The 23,086-nt window shown below is 42.9% G+C and overlaps 2 protein-coding genes across 6 annotated transcripts in view; both read left to right on the forward strand.

Moving 5' to 3' along the window:
• Positions 1 to 12,201, forward strand: part of GART (phosphoribosylglycinamide formyltransferase, phosphoribosylglycinamide synthetase, phosphoribosylaminoimidazole synthetase) — a 46,154-nt gene extending 33,953 nt beyond the window's left edge. For all 5 annotated transcript variants that reach the window (XM_053564556.1, XM_053564558.1, XM_053564557.1 and 2 more), the window contains 6 exons: positions 227 to 433; positions 1,325 to 1,462; positions 4,435 to 4,565; positions 5,406 to 5,547; positions 7,064 to 7,179; positions 7,559 to 12,201. In XM_053564556.1, coding sequence (XP_053420531.1) covers positions 227 to 433; positions 1,325 to 1,462; positions 4,435 to 4,565; positions 5,406 to 5,547; positions 7,064 to 7,179; positions 7,559 to 7,750 — 926 coding nt within the window. In that variant the 3' untranslated portion in view covers positions 7,751 to 12,201. The remainder of the gene's footprint in view (positions 1 to 226; positions 434 to 1,324; positions 1,463 to 4,434; positions 4,566 to 5,405; positions 5,548 to 7,063; positions 7,180 to 7,558) is intronic.
• Positions 12,202 to 15,747: 3,546 nt separating this feature from the next.
• Positions 15,748 to 18,698, forward strand: DNAJC28 (DnaJ heat shock protein family (Hsp40) member C28). The gene is made up of 2 exons (XM_053564569.1): positions 15,748 to 16,037; positions 17,465 to 18,698. The coding sequence occupies exon 2, from the start codon at positions 17,511 to 17,513 to the stop codon at positions 18,642 to 18,644; it is 1,134 nt and encodes a 377-aa protein (XP_053420544.1). The 5' UTR covers positions 15,748 to 16,037; positions 17,465 to 17,510; the 3' UTR covers positions 18,645 to 18,698.
• The last annotated feature ends 4,388 nt before the right edge of the window (positions 18,699 to 23,086 follow it).

The following is a 23,086-nucleotide window of genomic DNA, read 5'->3' on the forward strand; positions in this document are numbered from 1 at the left end:
CAGCATAAAACCTTACTGATTTGTGAATACTAGCCAAGTCAACTGAAAGCATTCCTTATAAGGCACAAAAGGTTCCAAAAAAAATACTTTTGAAGGGCAAATTTATAATTTTACCTTATATAAAACAGCACAACCTGATTGCCATTTCTGTATCTTCTTGTATTTGTATGCTTTTATACTTTGTATCAGACAATAGATAAATCAAACAATTCTTCTCTGTTTTCAGATGCCCGGACATGGAGTATCCCCAAGGTCTTCTCATGGTTGCAGCAGGAAGGACACCTCTCTGCAGAAGAGATGGCCAGAACATTTAATTGTGGAGTTGGGGCTGCCCTTGTGATATCAAAGGATCAGACAGAGCAGGTTCTGGGAGATATTCAGCAGCACAAGGAAGAAGCCTGGGTTATTGGTAGTGTGGTTGCACGTCCTGAAGGTAATGGCTCCTTACTTGGTTTTAGGTGTATAATCTTAAATATAACTGTACCGTGCCTCATGGTTTCTGCTGCCTTTTATTCCAGCCATTGTTATGGAAACTATCTTTACTACCCAGCCCGGGGACATTGCATATCTCTTACTTTCTGCCTCAGGACTGTGGCAACTCTGTGTACTGTTCACATATCCACAACCACACCCCACAGGATTCCCAAGTAATCTCCCTGCACACAAGACCTGGTGGGTCTGCTTTGTGATCCAGCTCAGTTTAAGGACTAGTGAGCAAGGACCCTAACAAGTAGTGCATTAGTCAGCACTCTTCTACAAGTGCTAGAACTTGGCAGTGGCAGAAAATCCACTTAGATTAGCTGACAAAAATGTCAGAGCTGGTTGACTTTGCCTGTATCTGCCTTTCCTCTATTATGTAGGATTCATCTTCAAGTTCTCCAAATATCAGAAAGAGAATGTCCTTCACCTTATATTACAACAAGAAAGAAAGACACTCTTCAACATCCCATACAAATCTTTGAATAATTTTGCTGGGTCACATGCTTACCCCTGAGACCCAGAGGTCACAGAACTATCATGGACGGTCTTGCCAGCAAGATTTGGGGAGTGGGCACAACACTGGCAGGCATAATATATCCGCAGTATACTTGAGTGTAGTGATGTGCTTTATAGCTCTTAATTGACATAGCTGATTATGTATGTCTATCTTCAGGAAGTTTTTATGAATAAGTAATATTGATACAAACCTGTTATTCATTTTAATCCCTGCATATCTTTTTAGACTAAAATGTATTCTAAAGTTTTCATAAAATATTCTTCTTTACATTATTCCTGTTAATTCACAATTGTTCTTTACTTATTTATGGATATGTTTGAAACAAAGGTTCCCCTCGTGTGAAAGTCCAGAATCTGATTGAAAGCATGCAAATAAATCGGTCAGTGTTGCAGAATGGCTCCCTGAAAAATCACATTTCTGTCCAACAAAAAAAGGCAAGAGTGGCTGTCTTAATATCTGGAACAGGTGAGATGTGGCTTCCTCTTCACTGTGAAGATAAAGGAATGCTCTTCCCTTCTTCCCTGTGCTTTGAGATTGTAAGGATACTCTCAGCAGAGTCTGAGCAGGGAAAATCATTAAGGAGTGTTATTTGGGGCAGTGCCTGTGGCTCAGTGGGTAGGGCGCCGGCCCCATATACCAAGGGTGGTGGGCTCAAACCCGGCCCCCACCAAACTGCAACAAAAAAATAGCGGGTGTTGTGGTGGGTGCCTGTAGTCCCAGCTACTCGGGAGGCTGAGGCGAGAGAATCACCTAAGCCCAGGAGTTGGAGGTTGCTGTGAGCTGTGTAACTCCAGGGCACTCTATCGAGGGCGATAAAGTGAGACTTCATCTCTACAAACAAAAAAAAAAAAAAGTAATTTTTTTTCAGCATCCTAAATCTTCCCACTTTTCATGGGAATTGGAGATATCTCTTAAAGGAAAAAGTAGAGAATGTCGGAAAGGTGGTTTGTTTTTGTTTTTTGGTTTTGGGGCGGGGGGCTTGAACCCACCACCTCCGGCTCCGGCACATGGGGCCAGTGCCCCACTCCTTTGAGCCACAGGTGCCACCTTTGGGGTTTTTTTTTTTTTTTTTTTAATTTTTTTTTTTATTAAATCAAAGCTGTGTACATCAATATGATCATGGGGCACCATACACTTGGTTCATAGAATATTTGACACATTTACATCTCATTAGTTGACATAGCCCTCCTGACATTTTCTTAGTTACTTTGCCAAGACATTTACATTCCACATTTGCCAAGCCTCACATGTACCCTTGTAAGATGCACCACAGGTGTGATCCTTTCAATCCCCCTCCTTCTACCCATGTCCCCCCTCCCTCCCCACGCTTTCCCCCTTCCCCCTGTTCTTAGGTTGTAACTTGGTTATAGCTTTCATGTGAAGGTCCTAAGTTAGTTTTCATAGTAGGGGTGAATACATTGGATATTTTTTCTTCCATTCTTGAGACACTTTACTGAGAAGAATATGTTCCAGCTCCATCCATGTAAACATGAAAGAGGTAAAGTCTCCATCTTTCTTCAAGGCTGCATAGTATTCCATGGTGTACATATACCACAATTTGTTAATCCATTTGTGGATCGATGGGCACTTGGGTTTTTTCCATGACTTAGCAATTATGAATAGGGCTGCAATAAAGATTCTGGTACAAATGGGGTTTTTTTTGAAACAGAGCCTCAAGCTGTCACCCTGGGTAGAGTGCCATGGCATTACAGCTCACAGCAACCTCCAACTCCTGGGCTCAAGCGAGTCTCCTGCCTCAGCCTCCCAAGTAGCTGGGACTACAGGTGCCAGCCACAACGTCCAGTTATCTTTTGGTTGCAGCCGTCGTTGTTTGGCGGGCCCCCGGGCTTGATTCGAACCCGCCAGCTCAAGTGTATGTGGCTGGTGCCTTAAGCCGCTGGAGCCACAGGCACTGAGCATTTCTTTTGTATCATAGAGTTGTTATCAGTAAATCTTAAAACAGTCGCCCAGACGCTGGCACCTATAATCCTAACACTCTAAGAGACTGAGGCAGCTCCTGATTGCTTGAGCTCAAGAGTTCTAAACCAGCCTGAGCAAGAGTGAGACAAAATAGAAAAAGTAGCCAGGCGTTGTAGTATGCTCTTCTAATCCCAGCTACTCAGGAGGCTAAGGCAGGAAGATCTCTTGAATCCAGGAGTTTGAAGTTGGTATGAGCTATTATACCACAGCACTCTAGCCTGGGGCAACAGAGTGAAACTCTGTCTCAAAAAAAAAAAAAGAAAAGAAATTTTATGGCAGTTGAGGAATTTTTATTGTTAATGTAATAGTGGTACGAATGAGAAATCTGTTTGATCTTTGTGCATAGGAGAGGTAAAATATTATGAGTATTTATATTCTCTCAGGTAAATACAACATGATTATTTTTCCCTTTGTAAGTAACATTGCTATGAACATTCTTGTAAATATATAATTTGTTCTGATTATTTTTTATTTTTAGATAGTCTCACTCTGCCGCCCTGCTAAAGTGCAGTGGTGTCATCTTAGCTCACACCAACCTCAAACTCCTGGGCTAAAGTGATTCTCCTCCTTCGGCCTCCCAAGTAGCTGGGACTACAGGAACCCATTACATGGGATCTTGTTCTTGGTCAGGCTCATCTTGAGCTCCTGAGCCCCAGCTGTGTCCCCTACCTTGGCCTTTCAGAGTTCTAGAATTACAGACATGAACGACTGACCATAATAATCAGCCACCTGGCCTGATGATTATTATTTCTTTAGGATATATACCCAGAAAAGTAATTGTTTTACAAGTCAGTTTTAAGGTTTCAATGTTTTAGGCCCAAGTTGCTGGTAAAGCAAAGTAAGTATGGTCGGTGCCTGTTGCTCAAGCGGCTAAGGCGCCAGCCACATACACCTGAGCTGGCAGGTTCGAATCCAGCCCGGGCCCGCCAAACAACAATGGTGGCTGCAACCAAAAAATAGCCGGGTGTTGCGGTGGGCACCTGTAATCCCAGCTACTGGGGAGGATGAGGCAGGAGAATCGCTTGAGCCCAGGAATTGGAGGTTGCTGTGAGCTGTGATGCCATGGCACTCTACCCAGGGCCACAGCTTGAGGCTCTGCCTCAAAAAAAAAGCAAAGTAAGTAGTATAAGGGCCATCAAGAGTCGATTTTTCTTGCTTAATTAAACAATTTATTTTTCAGTCAGTTTTAAAATCATATTCCACTGTTTGAACTGCAATGGTAGATCATAAGATGGTATTTTACAAGAGCAATTATATATCAAAAAAGCAGGAATATCTGTTTTTCATGAGTTCTTGATTCCTTAAGCTAATGGGATTAAGGGAATTTAAAAGCCTCATATATGCCACCAGTCTTTTTCAAGACATTTTATTCAGAAAGCTTGACTGTTCCCAATTCAAAATGGCATGTGTCTCTTCTGTAAAAGTTTAAGCTCAGTTGTGTTTTTCTCCTCTTTTAGGATCAAACCTCCAAGCACTCATAGACAGTACTCGGGAACCAAATAGTTCTGCACACATTGTTGTTGTTATCTCCAACAAAGCAGCAGTGGCAGGGTTAGAGAAAGCAGAAAGAGCTGGTATTCCAACCAGAGTAAGTTACCTGGAAAAGTATCTTCTCTTACAAGCTGTATTTAAACTCATAATCTGCCCTCACAGGACTTGGGTCTATAGGGCACTTGTTCTTTGGATTTCTGCATTTGGGGTGGTATTGGGCTTGCCTCTGTACTTGATCTTGTCCCTAATTTTTTGTTTTTTGAAATAGTCTCACTTTGTCACCCTCTGTAGAATGCCGTGGTGCCACAGCTCACAGCAGCCTCAAACTCTTGGACTCAATCAGTCCTCTTGCCTTAGCCTCCCAAGTAGCTGAGACTACAGCCACCAGCCACAACACACCACTATTTTTAGAGACCGGGTATTGCTCTTGCTCAGGCTGGTCTTAAACTCATGAGCTCAGGCAGTCCACCTGCCTCAGCCTCCCAGAGTGCTAGGATTACAGACACGAGCCACCACTCCCAGCCTCCGTCCCTTATTTAATAATCTGTCTATATTGGGTGTGTTTTCACAAGGAAGTGAAGTATGGTCCATGTAAAGATTTGAGTTTTAGGGGCGGCACCTGTGGCTCAGTCGTTAAGGTGCCGGCCCCATATACCGAGGGTGGCGGGTTCAAACCCGGCCCCGGCTGAACTGCAACAAAAAAATAGCTGGGTGTTGTGGCAGGCGCCTGTAGTCCCAGCTACTTAGGAGGCTGAGGCAGGAGAATCGCTTGAGCCCAGGAGTTGGAGGTTGCTGTGAGCTGTGTGATGCCACGGCACTCTACCGAGGGCTATAAAGTGAAACTCTGTCTCTACAAAAAAAAAAAAAAAAAGATTTGAGTTTTAAATTAGTTTTGGTAATTCACATAAAATTGTGTGCTTATCTTTTTCTGTTACAGGTAATTAATCATAAATTATATAAGAACCGTATAGAATTTGACAATGCAGTTGACCAAGTCCTTGAAGAGTTCTCCACAGACATAGTATGTCTTGCAGGATTCATGAGAATTCTATCTGGCCCCTTTGTCAGAAAATGGAATGGTAAGCAAAAATTGTTTGACATCACAAAGGTAGATGAACTAATATTCCAAAAAACTTTTTTTTTTTTTTTTTTTTTTTGTAGAGACAGAGTCTCACTATACTGCCCTCGGGTAGAGTGCCGTCACACGGCTCACAGCAACCTCTAACTCTTGGGCTTACGCGATTCTCTTGCCTCAGCCTCCCAAGCTGCTGGGACTACAGGCGCCTGCCACAACGCCCGGCTATTTTTTGTTGCAGTTTGGCAGGGGATGGGTTTGAACCCACCACCTTCGGCATATGGGGCCGGCGCCCTACTCACTGAGCCATAGGCGCCGCCCTCCAGAAACCTTTTGTTACTTGTTTAAAAGAGAAAGTGATTGCCTGTGTTGTAAAATGAAGAGTTCATCCTTTCTTCAGAAAGCATAAACCATTACCAAAAGATGGAAAGAAAGTCATTGTTGCCAGAAAACACAATCTTAAGTAATGCCAGTAATCATGTATTACTGCCTTTTTCCCCACAGCTACATAATTGCATCCTGTTTTCCTTGTTTGCATACACATTTGGGTAATAAATGCATTTTCCCTCCAAGAGGTTTATGTTTTCTTTTTTTTTTTTTGTAGAGACAGAGTCTCACTTTATGGCCCTTGGTAGAGTGCCGTGGCATCACACAGCTCACAGCAACCTCCAGCTCCTGGGCTTAAGCGATTCTCTTGCCTCAGCCTCCCGAGTAGCTGGGACTACAGGCGCGAGGTTTATGTTTTCTTATAAGAATATAGTTAGAGGGCGGCACCTGTAGCTCAAAGGAGTAGGGCACCAGCCCCATATGCCAGAGGTGGTTCAAACACAGCCCCGGTCAAAAACTGCAAAAACAAAAAGTAATAATAATATAATTAGAGCATGTGTGATGTAATATAAAACAGCCAGTGCCTTCGTTGACACAAAACTAATCCAGGATCTGGCTGGTAGACATGTCACTTTGTGGTTAGAAGTCAAGGACATAGTGGCCAAACACCGTTGCTCATGCTGAGCACAGTTGCTCAGCACTTTATGAGGCTGAGGAGAAAGAAGGGATGCAGTGCAAGAGTCTCCTGCCTCTTCTTTTTCTTTCTTTTTTTTTTTGATATTTAATAATAAAATTTTTTTTATTGAGATTCATCAAGTACAAAGAATTAGGTTACACTGATTGCATTTGTTAGATGAAGTCCCTCTTACTCTTATAGTTGTATTGCGCCCCCACTCTTGGCTCTTTCTAATAGCATGTGCCAACAACAAACTAAAATTTCAAGAGCTTTACCTTCCAGCTTAAGACCCAGCCACCAACCCCCCATCACTGCAGGTGCCTATTCAGAGCACCCCCGCTGCTACCAGGGCCTCCTTAGATGAGAATTTATTTCCCTTAGTTCTTGGGCAAAGAAAACACCCATTCCAGAAATCCAACTCCTATTTGACTTCTAATCCTAGCCAGGAAAATATATATTCCTTTTACATAATACATAAGATTTTTAAATTCTGACCATTGTTCTTTTTCGTTTTTAGGAAAAATGCTGAACATTCACCCATCCTTGCTCCCTTCTTTTAAGGGTTCAAATGCCCATGAACAAGCCCTGGAATCTGGAGTCACAGTTACTGGCTGCACTGTACACTTTGTAGCTGTAAGTATGTCTTTTTTTTTTTTTTTTTTTTTTTTTGTAGAGACAGAGTCTCACTGTACCGCCCTTGGGTAGAGTGCCGTGGCATCACACGGCTCACAGCAACCTCTAACTCTTGGGCTTACGCAATTCTCTTGCCTCAGCCTCCCAAGCAGCTGGGACTACAGGCACCTGCCACAATGTCCGGCTATTTTTTTTGTTGCAGTTTGGCCGGGGCCGGGTTTGAACCCGCCACCCTCGGCATATGGGGCCGGCGCCCTACTCACTGAGCCACAGGCGCCGCCCTGTAAGTATGTCTTTTTCAATAAAAACACTACTAGCGTTCAGATGTAAATTGCACTGGCTAAAAGGTAATGTTCAAAACTTCTGCTTCCTTTTCCAGGAAGAGGTCGATGCTGGACAAATTATTTTGCAAGAACCTGTTCCTGTGAAGAAGGGTGACACTGTTGCAACTCTGTCTGAAAGAGTAAAAGTAGCAGAACATAAAATATTTCCTATAGCCCTCCAGCTGGTGGCCAGTGGAACTATACAGCTTGGAGAAAATGGCAAGATTTGTTGGGTCAAAGAGGAATGAATCCTGAAGCCAGTTTTGAAAGAATTATTTAATTATAAGTCATACAATCCTCCCACCTTGGCCTCCCAGAGTGCTAGCATTGTATCTGGCTTTGTTTGCTCACATTTGGTGAAATTCATATTGTTACATGTATTTATAGATCAATCATCATTCCATGAATGAATATATCATAGTGTATCCATTCTACTATTGATGCTAGTTTGGGTATTTCCAGTCTGGGGCTATTATATAATATTCCTGCTACTATGAATGTTCTTTTAGGTACTACTCAACATTTTCCCTAAGTCACTGGGCCAATTTACACTCCCATAGGTAATATATGAGAGTTCTAGTTGTTCCACAGTCTGGCCGAAACATAGTATGGTCTTCTCCCAACCCTCATTTGTGAGTTGGTAGTGCTTTTACGTTGCTGTGGTTTGTATTTCCCAGTTAACTAATGAAACTGAGACTTTTTGTTTGTTTTGTTTGTTTGTTTGAGATAGGTCCTGGCTTTGTGGCCTCAGCTGGAGTGCAGTGGCATCAGGATAGCTCACAGCAATCTCAAACTTCTGGGCTCAAGCAGTTTTCCTGTCTTAACATCCCAAGTATCTGGTACTATAGGCACACGCCCAGCTAATTCTTTGTTTTGCAGAGACAGGGTCGTCTTGCTCTTGTTCAGGCTGGAGAGAATGAGACTCTTTTCTTTTTTTTTTGTAGAGATAGAGTTTCACTTTATCGCCCTCGGTAGAGTGCCGTGGCATCACACAGCTCACAGCAACCTCCAACTCCTGGGCCTAGGCGATTCTCCTGCCTCAGCCTCCCGAGTAGCTGGGACTACAGGCGCCCGCCACAACGCAGAGCTATTTTTGTTGTTGCAGTTTGGCTGGGGCCGGGTTTGAACCCGCCACCCTTGGTATATGGGGCCGGGGCCCTGCTTACTGAGCCACAGGCGCCGCCCGAGAATGAGACTCTTTCAATGTATACTTGACCTCTTTTCAAATCTATGTCATCAGCACCCCCTTGCAAATAGCCTTTAGTTTGCTTATTTTTGATAAGATCCATGTTCCTGCCTTGGTGCTTGTAGCTCAGTAGTTAGGGTGCTGGCCACGTACACGGAGGCAGGCAGGTTTGAACCTGGCCTAGGCCTGCCAAACACAAATTACAACTACAACAAAAAAATAACCAGGTGTCGTGGCAGGCACCTATAGTCAGTCCCAGCTACTTGGGAGGCTGAGGCAAGGGAATCACTTAAGCCCAAGAGTTTGAGGTTGCTGTGAGCTGTGACACCACAGCACTCTACTGAGGGTGACATAAGGAGACTCTGTCTCAAAAAAGAAAAAAGATCCATATTCCTCTTCCCTCTGAGCTGCTTCCCAAGGTATTTTCTCTACTAGAATCTTCTTTCTGCTGACTCAAGGAAAACTTTGGAGGGAGTCTTAGATTATTAAGAAAGGCCAGGCTTGGTGGCTCATGCCTTTAATGCTAAAACTCCGGGAGGCAGGAGGATCACTTAAGGTCAGTAGTTCAAGACCATCCTGAGCAAAGCAAGACCCTATCTCTACTAAAAAATGGGGGAAAAAAAAAAAAACCCAGGCATAATAGCACAACACTGGTAGTCCCAGCTGCTTGGGAGGCTAAGGCAGGAGGATGACTTGAACCCAGGAGTTTGAAGTTCCAATGAACTATGATGAGGCCACTGCACTAGTGACAAAACAAAACTGTCTTTAAAAAACCCTTTTTTTGTATTAAAATATCTTCCTGCTTTCTATGTATTTCTCATAAACAGCCAAATCTTGTTTTTAAATTCTGAGTCTATAGTTTATTTTTATTTATTTATTTTTTTTTTTTGCAGTTTTTGGCCGGGGCTAGATTTGAACCCACCACCTCCGGCATATGGGGCTGGCGCCCTACTCCTTTGAGCCACAGGCGCCGCCCAAGTCTATAGTTTTTTGAACATTACATGACTTAATTCCCATTTTTCTTTTTCAGTGTATTCTACTTCAAGTCTCCCACTTACAATCCCAAGAGTCCTGGCAAATACAAAAAACACCCACTATAGAAGGCACTCTTGGGGCATCTAGGTTAACAGCAGAAGAGACTTTTTCTATAATCTTTTTTTAAGAGACGAGGTCTCACTCTTGCTCATCTTGCTCTGGTCTTGAACCTGGAACTGCTGAGCTCAGGCAATCCGCCTGCCTCGGCTTTGCAAAGTACTAGGATTACAAAATTATAGGCATGAGCCATAATCCTTTTTAAACTGGAGGAAAAGTTAGGGAACCATCGCAGGGATGCAGTTTGAATACCATGAAGGACACTTCATCTCAGGGCTGGGTTCAAGACCTGAATTCCATTTAAAAGGCAAAGAAATGTCACTAGTCACAACCTCCCCAAACCTCACTTTCTTAATCTATAAGAAAGAAACCGTCTTTACCTCTAGCATTGTAAGGAGGAATAAAAATGTCAAGTATGGACAGGAACTAAGGAACCTGAATATAGAGCAAGGATGAGCAACAGCCTCATGTAAGGAAATTGTAATAGGCTGGGCCTCACCAAAGTACCTTCACTGATGTTCACCAACAGTACCTGGCTCCCAGCAGGAACCTAATAAAATAGCATTTGATGAATGAACAGGCTCAGAGCCAAAGGAGGTGGGATGTGATTCAGGCCAAGGGTAAACCCCTACTATTACATTTCATAATTTCTCCATGTCTGTGCTCTTTTTACCATTGTTCAGTTCTCTCACACTAATAAGGGTACACCACTTACCAATCATTGTGCTCACTTTATCTTTGGAAGTCACCAGGTAAATGGAGCTTTAGGGAGGCTTCCCTGGTTCTTGTTACGAGAGAGATCACAGAAGTAGTTTGAGGGCCGAAACTATTTTCTAGCCACTAAGAGGCCCTGAATGTGATAAACCTCTATATATTGAGAAATATAAGAAATTTTTACAAAGAAAAAGGCGAACGTGTCAAGAGTTTAATTAAAATTAAGGGACATGGCTCGGTACCTGTAGCTCAGTGGCTAGGGCACTAGCCACGTGCACCAGGACTGGCAGGTCTGAACCCAGCCCAGGCCTGCCAAACACAAATGACTATAACAAAAAAATAACCAGGCATTATAGCAGGTACCTTTAGTCCCAGCCACTTGGGAGGCTGAGGCAAGAGAATTGCTTAAGCCCAAGAGTTTAAGGTTGCTGTGAACTGTGATGCCACAGCACGCTCTGAGCGTGACATGGTGAGACTGTCTAAAAAAAAAAATTAAGGGACAGGAGGGGAACTACAGAAGTAGCATAAAGCTATTTTCACTGTCCTTTCCAGGGGTGGCCAGAACAAGAACTTGTTCTAAAACTAATTTGTTAACTGTAAATTGTAACTGCCTTTTGTTTTTTTTTGAGTCTCACTATGTAGCCCTCAGAGTGCCATGGTGTCACAGCTCACAGCAACCTCAAATTCTTGGGCTTAAGCGATTCTCTTGCCTTGGCCTCCCAAGTAGCTGGGACTACAAGTGCCTGTCACAACACCTGGTGATTTTGTTGTTGTCCTTGTTTAGCAGGCCTGGGCCGGATCCAAACCCACCAGCCCCCGTGCATGAGGCTGGCACCCTAACCACTGAACTACAGGCACCAAGTCTATAACCACTTTAAAACAAGTGTATAACTCAACATGGTTCAGGTCACAGATGCAGCTGCAAGTAATTCAGGGTAATGAAATTCTAGTTTAGTTTTTTTAAGTTCATGTTATGCTGACAATTTCTTTTGACTTTTTAAACCTAGATTGTATTAATATCCCATGTTCTTTTAGCAGTGGTTCTCAACCTTTAATGCCGGGGCCCTTTAATATAGTTCCTGTGGGTAGTGACGCATAGGTTGAGAACTGCTGTTTTAGCAGTTTTAATACATAATTGTATCCCCTACTACTGTTTAAAAGAGAAATCTCTTGGCTCGGTGCCCATAGCTCAGTGGGTGGGGTGCCAGCCACATACACCAAGGCTGGTGGGTTCTAACCTGGCCTGAGCCTGCTAAACAATGGCAACAGCCTGGCACTGTGGGGGGCACCTATAGCCCCAGCTACTTGGTAAGCTGAGGCAAGAGAATAGCTTAAGCCCCAGAGTTTGAGATTGCTGTGATCTGTGACTCTACTGAGAACAACTTTGAAACTGTCTCAAAAAAAGATAAAAGAAATCTCTAGGCTGGGCACAGTGGGTAACTCCTGTAATCATAGCACTTTGGGAGGCTGAGGCCGGTAGATAAATGCTTGAGTTCAGGAGTTGGAGACTAGCCTGAGAAAGAGCAAGACCTGTCTCCAAAAATAGCTAGGCATGTAGTGAGCACCTATAGTCCCAGCTACTTGGGAGGCTGAGGCAAGAGGATCATTTGAGCCTAAGACTTTGAGGTTGCTGTGAGCTATCGTACCACAGCATTCTACAGAGGGTGACAAAGTGAGACTCTGTCTCCAAAAAAAAAAAGATTAAAAGAGACATCTCTGATAGCCATTCTTTCACAAGTCATATAAAGCTTATATTAACTGCAATGTAAGACAGATTTTCTTTTATCTGGTAATTGTTAATTAACAAAAAAAATAATTCCTCCTGTAATCCCAGCACTTTGGGAGGCCGAGGTGGGCAGATCACCTGAGCTCATGAGTTTGAGACCAACCTGAGCTACAGCCAGACCCCGATCTCTAAAAATAGCTGTAGGGCAGCTCCTGTGGCTCAAGGAGTAGGGTGCAGGTCCCATATGCCGGAGGTGGCGGCTTCAAACCCAGCCCCGACCAAAAAAATAAATAAATAAATAAATAAAAAATAAAAATAGCTGTAGTCCCAGCTACTGGGAAGGCTGAGGCAAGAGAATCGCTTGAGCCCAAGAGTTTGAAGTTGCTGTAAGGCTGAGGCCATGTCATTCAACCCAGGACAACAGAGTGAGACTCTGTCTCAAAAAAAAAAAAAAAAAAGTTATTTATCATAAAAGTAAATTAAAGAAAAAATATTTAGCACTAAAAATCATTTTAGAAATACTCAGCTGACACATCTATTAGATCCTCTTTCACTTTTGTTGAAAGGCAAGTATTGGAAACCATTCAATTTCAAAGTATCTAGTAAGATTGGATGAGAGGTGTGCCTTTCTTTTGAAAAGCCAGGGAAGGATGATATTCAAAGGGAAGGTAGGACTTTTTTGTACACAAAGAATACCTTGATACCATTCCTGGGTAGGGCCTTAGCTTCCAAACGGAGGATCAGGCTATAAACTAAAGATCCTAAGCCTCACAGTGATTCAACAGAGCCTCTCTTGGCCAAGAAACCCCAGAGAAACCTTAAAACTGAGTTCCTGGCCATGACAGGATGGGAGATCAGACATATCTCATAACCCCTCACAACAGCTGACCATCATTAATGTTAAAATAGAGATAATACTGACAGAACAGACTCTATGTGGCAATAAGATACCAAATTAAAAATAGGATCAGGGCTGGGCTGAGAATGTCTTTGTTTTGAGGAAATAAGTACTAAAGGTTTGGGGGACACATATGCAATTAACATTTTTTTTCAGAGACAGAGTCTCAGTTTGTTGCCCTCAGTAGAGTGCTGTGAAATCACAGCTCACAGCAACCTCCAACTCTTAGGCTCTTAGCTATCCTCTTGCCTCAGTTTTTCCATTTTTAGTAGAGAGGGGAGGCTCACTCTTGCTCAGGCTGTTCTTGAATTCCTGAGCTCAAGCAATCCATCTACCTTGGCCTCCCCGAGTGTTAGAATTACAGGTGTGTAGTCCCAGCTACTTGGGAGGCTGAGGCAAGAGAATCGCTTAAGCCCATGAGTTGGAGGTTACTGTGAGCTGTGTGAGGCCACGGCACTCTACCGAGGGCCATAAAGTGAGACTCTGTCTCTACAAAAAAAAAAAAAAAAAAGAATTACAGGTGTGAGCCACTGTGGCTGGTCTTGACTTTTAAGTTTAAAAAAAAAAGCATGTATGTATGTGGAGAAAGTAAAAAACTGGAAAAGCAAATGTGTCAGCTCTAGGCAGCTGAACCAATACCAGCAACTGCCCACCTCTACATTTCTCGTACATGAGAAAAATAATCCAAGTCCCTGTTAGCTAGTTTACACTTTGTAGTCTAAAGTGTTTCATAACTTGGCCCACTCCAATTCACCCTCTACATGTACACAACATCATACTATAAAATTGAACTCTGAAAAAGAAATAGACCTAAGAGTTCTAATAATTCTTTTTTTTTTATATATTCTTTGTTTGTGTGTGTGTGTGTGTTTTTGGCTGGGGATGGGTTTGAACCCGCCACCTCTGGCATATGGGACGGCCACCCTACTCCTTGAGCCACAGGCACCGCCCAAGAGTTCTAATAATTCTTTATTGGCCATTTACCAATCTAACCAAGTCACTATTCAAGACTAAAATATAAATAAGACATAGGGCGGTGCCTGTGGCTCAGTGAGTAGGGTACCGGCCCCATATACTGAGGACGGCAGGTTCAAACCCGGCCCGGCCAAACTGCAACAAAAAAATTGTGCCGCCCAGGCATTGTGGCGGGCACCTGTGGTCCCAGCTACTCCGGAGACTGAGGCAAGAGAATTGCCTAAGCCCAAGAGCTGGGGGTTGCTGTAAGCTGTGACGCCACTGGACTCTACCGAGGGCAACAAAGTGAAACTCTTGTCTCTAGAAAAAAAAAAGATACAGACATTAAACAGAGATGTGTCCAGGCACGGTGGCTCACACCTGCTATCCTAGCACTCTGGGAGGCCAGGGAAGATGAATCCCTTGAGCTCAGAGGTTTTGACACTAGCTTGAGCAAGAGCAAGACCATCTTTACTAAAAATAGAAAAATCAGGCCGGGCACGGTGGCAAACGCCTGTAACGCTTCTGAATTAGAATTTATACTGTACCCTTTTTTAGCTTGTACACCACATAGAAAACAATAAACGATTACGTTGTTTATAACTGAAAAGCTTTAAAGACTAGTACCTATTTCTGGCTCCTTTTATGAGAAACGGTCATAAAAAATATTGCACAATGTGCCAGACCCCATACCAAGTGGCATTTATACACTGCAAGGGTGGCACCTGTGGCTCAACGAGTAGGGCACCGGCCCCATATGCCGAAGGTGGTGGGTTCAAACCCAACCCTGGCCAAAAACTGCAACCAAAAAAAATAAAAAAACAAATATACACTGTGCAATTCTCTCACACACACACACAGAAAATAGTAATTCTGATGCAATTATCTCATCAGATGTAAAATGAGGAAAATAATGGCCTTTATCTCATAGCACTGCTGTAAAGATTAAAATATACATAAAGCACTTAGCACAGTGCCGGGCAAATATGCACTAAATTTACCTTTACTAATTACTGGTACTCTTAGTTCACAGACACAGATAATCACTTCGCCTAAGGTACATAGCAACTGGAAGAAACAGGACTTTCAACCCAGGTCTGAAAATTCCCAAGCCTCTGCCTTTCTTTGTTTTTATCCTCCCCCCGCCCCGCCCCGTACAATAGGAGCAATGTTGAACCTACGAGTTCAATGTTGAACCTTTGAGTTCAACCACGTTAGTGGTTGAACTCGAAGCCAGAAGACCTGCATTCTGACTTTGTCCTCTGGCCTACCGAACTGCTCAATATTACTTGCCTAATTAATGAAACACCAAGTTTCAATGACCAGTTTAGATACCAAGCAGCTTCCCAACCTCGGGCAAGATGGTCAGGTACCTGCGGAGGTGTTCCCTTCTGCAAACCCATTTGGTTTTTGATGTTAAAGTAACTTTTGGAGAAACTGCCCAGTTTTACCCTGCCCAAAACAAGTTACGAACGACCGCTACCCTTCCAAGGTCTCAAATATTCGAGTTCACCCCACGCTCTGCAACAAAACCCGCGACCGGCCTCTAACCATTTCCGACGCCCCCTCGTCCCTCCTATCAGGCGCGGGCGCGCATCTGCCCGGGCCTTTGCTTCCCACAATCCCAATCGGCCGAACCACTTCCTCTGGTAAGAGGGGACGGAGGTGGGGCTAGTGCCGCGGGGCGGGACGGAACCTCCTGAGCTGTCCTGCTTGGGTCTTCTTGGGTAAAGTTCGTTTTAAGAGAGATTTTCAGTTTCCCTAGTAAGGCAGGTTACCCGTCCCAATCAGGTAGGATTCTGCTCTCCGCACCCTCTGGAGTCCCCTCATTGTAAAGCTACAAATGGTCTAGCCCTTGCGGAGATACTGGCCGCCAGCCGTGGCGAAGACGCCTGCAAGTGAAGAGCGCGGAGGGGCCCGCTTAGTGGGCGGCAGCCTTCTGTCCCCTTCCCGGGATTTGTGAAGGTGAGTAGGGGGCGGAGTGGGGCGTGAGCTAGGAGGGCACTGACCTCGCTCCCAAGGGCCACCGTTAGCATAACCACCACCATCCCAACTCTAAAAGCCGTTCACCACGATTGTCTAGAAAATGGAAGTTGGGATGGAGGGGTCCCAGGAGCTCCGTTTTGGGAGAGATATATGTATGTCCCAGATCCAAGTAAGCCACTTCTGGTGTTTCATTGCCATTGTCTGTGTACACGTTTTTCTCTTTTCCTGGACTAGACCTTTTGGGGAGGGCTCACCATCCATCCTAGTTTTCCCGGCACCTAGCAAATCGCTCTTCCCAACTCAAACTACCGGGCTAAAGCGATACCCCTCCTGCCTCAGCCACCGGAGTACCTGGGAGTACAGATGCGTGCCACCATACCTGACTAATTTTTATTTCTTATATAGGCGAGATCTCACTATTTTGCTCAGAATGGTCTTGAATTCCTGACCTCGAGGGATCCACCCACTTAGGCCTCCCAATGTGCTGGTATTACAGGTGTGAGTCACCATACCTGTATACTTTAAGTCTTTTGGACACTTGATTTTAACCAACCTAGTGTCAGTCTAGTTGTAGACTTTGTAATATTCTCTGTTTAGCATACCAGTGGGGGGGCGGGGGTAGGGTCAGGAATGGTTTGTTTTCACCATCTCCTTTGACTTGACACTGTTAAGTCTTCTAAGGAGAAGACTCCTTGAGAAATTGCAATGTGTGTTAAACTGCAACACAGTAATTGAAGAAATGAGGTGTTGAAGAAATTTATAATCTGGGGATATGGACAATTGAACAAGAGTCCTTATTATTATGTCCCAACCCTAACCATTTTACACCTTCTATGTTTTCTTGTAAAATAGGAAGATTAGATTAAATGATCTCTAAGAACTTTCCACCTGTAAAATTCTGTGATTAGGAGTAGAATCCAGATCTTATCACAGTATGTTAATGCTAAACTTCAACTTCCATTTCGCTGCTAACATCAGGGAAATACAGTTACAAGAATTTTGACTGCAGTGTTAGTATTACTGTACTAGGAGGTTCACACCCTGTCATTTTCCTCTTTGCCAAAAATAAGAAATTAACTGATGGCTCGGCGCCCATAGGTTAGTGGTTAGGGCACTGGCCACATACACCTGGGCTGGCGGGTTAGAAGCTGGCTCGGGCCTGCTAAATAATAATGACAACTGCAACAAAAAGAATAGCTGGGTGTTGTGGTGGGAGCCTGTAGTCCCAGCTACTTGGGAGTCTGAGGGAACAAGAATCATTTAAGCCCAAGAGTTTGAGGTTGCTGTGAGCTGTGACGTCATAGCACTCTACTGAGGGTGACATAGTGAGACTCTGTCTCAAAAAAAAAGAAAGAAAGAAATTAACTGATAATACAACTTTGTTCAACCTTGTTATTGTTTTATAGATCATTACAAGGAAGAACTCTGGTTATAATAACGAACACAATATACATGATAATGGCACAAATCTTAAGATCTCATCTAATAAATGCTTCAATGATTCCTAATCGAATGAAAATGCTTCCATATGTTGGTGTCATTAGAAATAGAATGATGTCAACTCTTACATCCAAAAAGAAGATCAGAGAGTATTATAGGCTTCTGAATCTGGATGAAGGATGCTCTGCGGATGATGTCAGGGAATCTTTTCGTAAGCTTGCCAAGCAATACCATCCAGACAGTGGCTCTGATACCGCCAATTCTGCAACATTTATAAGGATCGAAGAAGCTTATAGAAAGGTGCTTTCCCACGTGATAGAACAAACAAATGCCAGACAGAATAAAATTGAAGAAGCAGAAGAAGAAAAATTCAAATACAAAACACCTCAACATCGGCATTATTTAAGTTTTGAAGGTATTGGTTTTGGTACTCCAAGTCAACGAGAGAAGCAATATAAGCAATTTAGGGCAGACCGTGCAACTGAACAAGTGATGGAGTATCAAAAACAGAAACTACACAGCCAGTATTTCACTGATAGTGTAACTGTTAAAGATGTAAGACAGAGCAAAGAACAAAAGATAACTCAAGCTATAGAGCGTTTAGTGGAGGACCTCATTCAAGAATCAATGGCAAAAGGAGATTTTGACAATCTCAGTGGGAAAGGAAAACCTCTAAAAAAGTTTTCTGGCTGTTCCTATATTGATCCTATGACTCACAACCTGAATAGAATATTGATAGATAATGGATACCAGCCAGAATGGATTCTAATGCAAAAGGAAATTAAGGATACTATTGAACAACTCCGAGAGGCAATTTTAGTGTCTAGGAAAAAACTTGGAAATCCAATGACACCAGTGGAACAGAAACAGTGGGATCGAATTTGCGAGCAGTTTCAAGAAAACATCAGAACACTAAATAAGCGAATTAATGATTTTAATTTAATTGTTCCCATCCTGACCAGGCAAAAAGTCCATTTTGATGCACAGAAAGAAATTATTAGAGCCCAGAAAATATATGAGACTCTTATAAAACCAAAAGAAATCTCAGACAAAAGCCCAAATAGCATTGATCAAGAAGATAAAATACCTGGAATCAAGACAGGTTTTTTTAATTGGATGTATCTGTGGAAATTTATTAAAATATGATCATTTTGATGTTCACTATCACAGTACTGCCCAAGTCATTTTCAGTTCCAGTGATATCTGACACAGAAGCTGAGAATTTAATAACTGTCTGCAATTGTAGTTTTCACAAAACTAATCACATCCCCAGTAATGTGTGAGTGAGAAAGCTATCAGGTTTGCTCTGAACATGAGAAGAGAACTTGTTTCTGAAGACAACAATTTAATCATCTCAGAGTTTAAATGTCAATTATCAAGTGAAAGGAGCTAGGACTGGGTCTCAGACTTGGAAATCATACAGGATATTCCAAAAGTCTGAATGCAGGCTTACGTTCTATTAAAAGCAGTTACTGTGGGCGGCGCCTGTGGCTCAGTCGGTAAGGCCCTGGCCCCATATACTGAGGGTGGTGGGTTCAAACCCGGCCCCGGCTGAACTGTAACCAAAAAATAGCTGGGCGTTGTGGCAGGCGCCTGTAGTCCCAGCTACTCAGGAGGCTGAGGCAGGAGAATCGCTTGGGCCCAGGAGTTGGAGGTTGCTGTGAGCTGCATGATGCCATGGCACTCTACCAAGGGCCATAAAGTGAAACTCTGTCTCTAACAAAAAAAAAAAAAAAAAAAAAAGCAGTTACTGTTGGGCGGCACCTGTGGCTCAGTCGGTAAGGTGCCGGCCCCATATACCGAGGGTGGTGGGTTCAAACCCGGCCCCGGCCAAACTGCAACAACAACAAAAAAAAAATAGCTGGGCGTTGTGGCGGGCGCCTGTAGTCCCAGCTACTTGGGAGGCTGAGGCAAGAGAATTGCTTAAGCCCAGGAGTTGGAGGTTGCTGTGAGCTGTGTGATGCCATGGCACTTTACCTAGGGCCATAAAGTGAAACTCTGTCTCTACAAAAAAAAAAGCAGTTACTGTTTGCCATTTTTATGACAGCAGAATATAAAAATGTTTTATCAGAGCCAGGTGCAGTGGCTCATTCCGGTAATCCCAACGCTTTGGGAGGACGAGGCAGGAAAATTGCTTGAGGCCAGGAGTTCAAATTAGCCTGGGCAGCACAGTGAAACCCTCATCTATATGAAAAAATAAAAAGTATATATTTGGGCATGGTGGCACATGTCTATAGTCCTAGCCTAGCTACTCTAGAGGTTAAGGTGGAGGATTGTTTGAACCCAGGAATTCAAGGTTACATTGAGCTATTATTACTTCCCTGTCCTCCAGCCCAGATGACAGAACAAGACCCTGTCTTTAATATATATATATTTTATGGCTCGGCACCTGTTGCTCAAGTGGCTAAGGCGCCAACCACATAGACCTGAGCTGGCGGGTTTGAATCCAGCCCAGGCCTGGCAAACAACAATGATGGCTGCAACCAAAAAATAGCCGGGCGTTGTGGCAGGCACCTGTAGTCCCAGTTACTTGGGAGGTGGAGGCAGGAGACTTGCTTGAACCCAGGAGTTGGAGGTTGCTGTAAGCTGTGATGCCACACCACACTACCCAGGGCAACAGCTTAAGGCTCTGTCTTTTTTTTGTATATAGCCAGGCGTTGTGGCAGGTGCCTGTAGTCCCAGCTACTCAGGAGGCTGAGGCAAGAGAATCGCCTAAGCCCAAGAGCTGACGGTTGCTGTGAGCTGTGATGCCACAGCACTCTATCAAGGGTGACAGAGTGAGACTGTCTCTAAAAATATATATATATTTTATATATATAAAAATGTTTTTACATACTTGTATATGTAAAAATATACAAAAACAAAAAAACATTTGGAGGTTTACCTAGTTTTCATTACACTTCTCCAGTTTTGTGATTTCCAATTATATATATATTTTATACAAATATATAAAATATTTATATATTAAATATATATTTCCAATTATATTTATGTTGCCACAATACATTTATATATATAATTGGAAATTACAAAACTGGAGAAGTGTAATGAAAACTAAGTAAACCGGGCGGCGCCTGTGGCTCAGTCGGTAAGGCACCAGCCCCATATACCGAGGGTGGCGGGTTCAAACCCGGCCCCGGCCAAACTGCAACCAAAAAATAGCCAGGCGTTGTGGTGGACGCCTGTAGTCCCAGCTGCTCGGGAGGCTGAGGCAAGAGAATCGCTTAAGCCCAAGAGTTGGAGGTTGTTGTGAGCTGCATGAGGCCACAGCACTCTACAGAGGGCCATAAAGTGAGACTCTGTCTCTACAAAAAAGAAAACTAAACCTCCAAATGATGTGTTTTTTGCAAATTGTCTACATTTATACTCTTGAGCTTATTAAAGCCCAAAACAGTTCTAAGGTATTTGGGTAGAAATATTAAGAAGATATTAAGAAATTAATATTTTAGGGCGGCGCCTGTGGCTCAGTGAGTAGGGCACCGGCCCCATATGCCGAGGGTGGCGTGTTCAAACTCAGCCCTGGCCAAACTGCAACAAAAAATAGCCGGGCGTTGTGGCGGGCGCCTGTAGTCCCAGCTGCTTGGGAGGCTGAGGCCAGAGAATCGCGTAAGCCCAAGAGTTAGAGGTTGCTGTGAGCCGTGTGACGCCACGGCACTCTACCCGAGGGCAGTATAGTGAGACTCTGTCTCTACAAAAAAAAGAAATTAATATTTTAAAATCTTAAAAAATTAAGAAAAAGAAATTAGTCTACTGGAGTTACTGCACCAGAATTTGGCCCTCCTGATCCCCAGGTGTGATCCCTTTATTGAATCTAAACTTCACAGAGTGAAGAAGATTTGTAAAGTTTGGATTCAGTCAGTAGACCACTCTAAATGATCCAGAAGGCCACATAAAGGCCCACCCTTTCATGATTTATTGGCTGCAGAAATCAATCAAACTAGTTGATGTATCAATTCTAGAAATAGACTCCATTGTCCACTTAAACCTATAAGTATAATTCAGCACATAAACAAATTACAAAACGAAGACCATATGATTCTCTCAATTGATGCAGAAGAAGCTTTTGATAATGTACAGCATCCTTTCATGATCAGAACACTTAAGAAAATTGGTATAAAAGGGACATTTCTTAAACTGATAGAGGCCATTTACTTTTATTTATTTATTTATTTATTTTTGGTTTTTGGCCAGGGCTGGGTTTGAACCCGCCACCTCTGGCATATGGGAGTGGCGCCCTACTCCTTGAGCCACAGGCGCCACCAGAGGCCATTTACTTTTAAAGAGTTTGTATTTTTCTAATCTTACAGAAGTGATAAAAAAAAAAATCCTTGGGAACAAAAGATTTCACTTTTAGCTTCATCTCTAATCAGAGAATCTACCTTGAGCCTCTCTCTCTGTCTTCAGTCAGACCCCCTCCAGTGCTTTTCAGTGATCTGAAAATCCTAACTTACTGTCTTTAGTAAACAAAGACAAGATTCCTAAATTTTGTGTATTTGCATCCTTGGCAAATGACAAGAGATTGACATTCATGAGATTGTGCCCCATCCACTTTCGGAAAGTCTGACATGTTTAAGTTTGGATAATTGCTCTCAGCATAGAAGTATAACGAGAAGGATATGGAGTGTGGTCAAAAGAGCCAATCTGTTTCCTTTTTTAAACCAGAGTGCTGTTTTATAGATGTGGTTCAGAAGCATTGCACTTGCCGCCCTCAGTTTGGATGAACAAGTTATTTTGTGAAGTGTGTGACAGTTAAATCAACAGATAAAACTACACTTCCAAAAGGAAGTTTTCAGCCTTCTCTGACATGCTGGGGCTCTAAATGGCATAATAATGTGACCATTTAATTGAGTGAATGATCATTTGGTTTCTGCAATGATAGTATTACTCTAAATAAAATTGTGAACTATACGAAATAATATCTTAATAATAAGTCATATAGGCTCGGCACCCGTGGCTAAGGGCTAAGGCACCCGTGGCCAAGAGGCTAAGGCACCAGTCACATACACCTGAGCTGGTGGGTTCGAATCCAGCCCGGGCCCGCCAAACAACAGTAACAGCTGCAACCAAAAAATAATAATGATAATAACCAGGCGTTGTGGCAGGCGCCTGTGGTCCCAGCTACTTGGAAAGCAGAGGCAGGAGAATCACTTGAGCCCAGGAGTTAGATTTCTGTGAGCTGTGATGCCACAGCACTCTACCCAGGGGGCAACAGCTTGAGGCTCTGTCTCAAAAAAAATAATAATATTTATAATAATAAGTCATATATTTCCAAAAACATTTTAGAAACCTGTAATTATGTAAATTGTCTTAAAAATTAGATGAAAGAGGCCTAATTGCATTGCAGCAACATAGATGAATGAAACCATTTTCAATATTGGTCAATGAGAAAGTAAGATTATCAGAAAACTATTAAATTCTTAATTTCAGCACAGCATACTTTATGTTTGTAAATGTCTATATTAAAGTTATTTTAATGATTATTCAGTGTTCCATTGTTGTAATAAGAATTATATTTTGGCTTACCACCTAAATAAATGGGGTTTTTTACTCTTTTTTTTTTTTTTTTTTTTTTGGTAGAGACAGAGTCT

This window comes from Nycticebus coucang, chromosome 16 (assembly GCF_027406575.1).
Source record: "Nycticebus coucang isolate mNycCou1 chromosome 16, mNycCou1.pri, whole genome shotgun sequence".
In the NCBI taxonomy this organism is placed as follows: domain Eukaryota; kingdom Metazoa; phylum Chordata; class Mammalia; order Primates; family Lorisidae; genus Nycticebus; species Nycticebus coucang.

Bases quoted from the DNA above. Each gene is read 5' to 3' on its own strand.
- DNAJC28 (XM_053564569.1), top strand. From the start codon at position 17,511: ATGATAATGGCACAAATCTTAAGATCTCATCTAATAAATGCTTCAATG.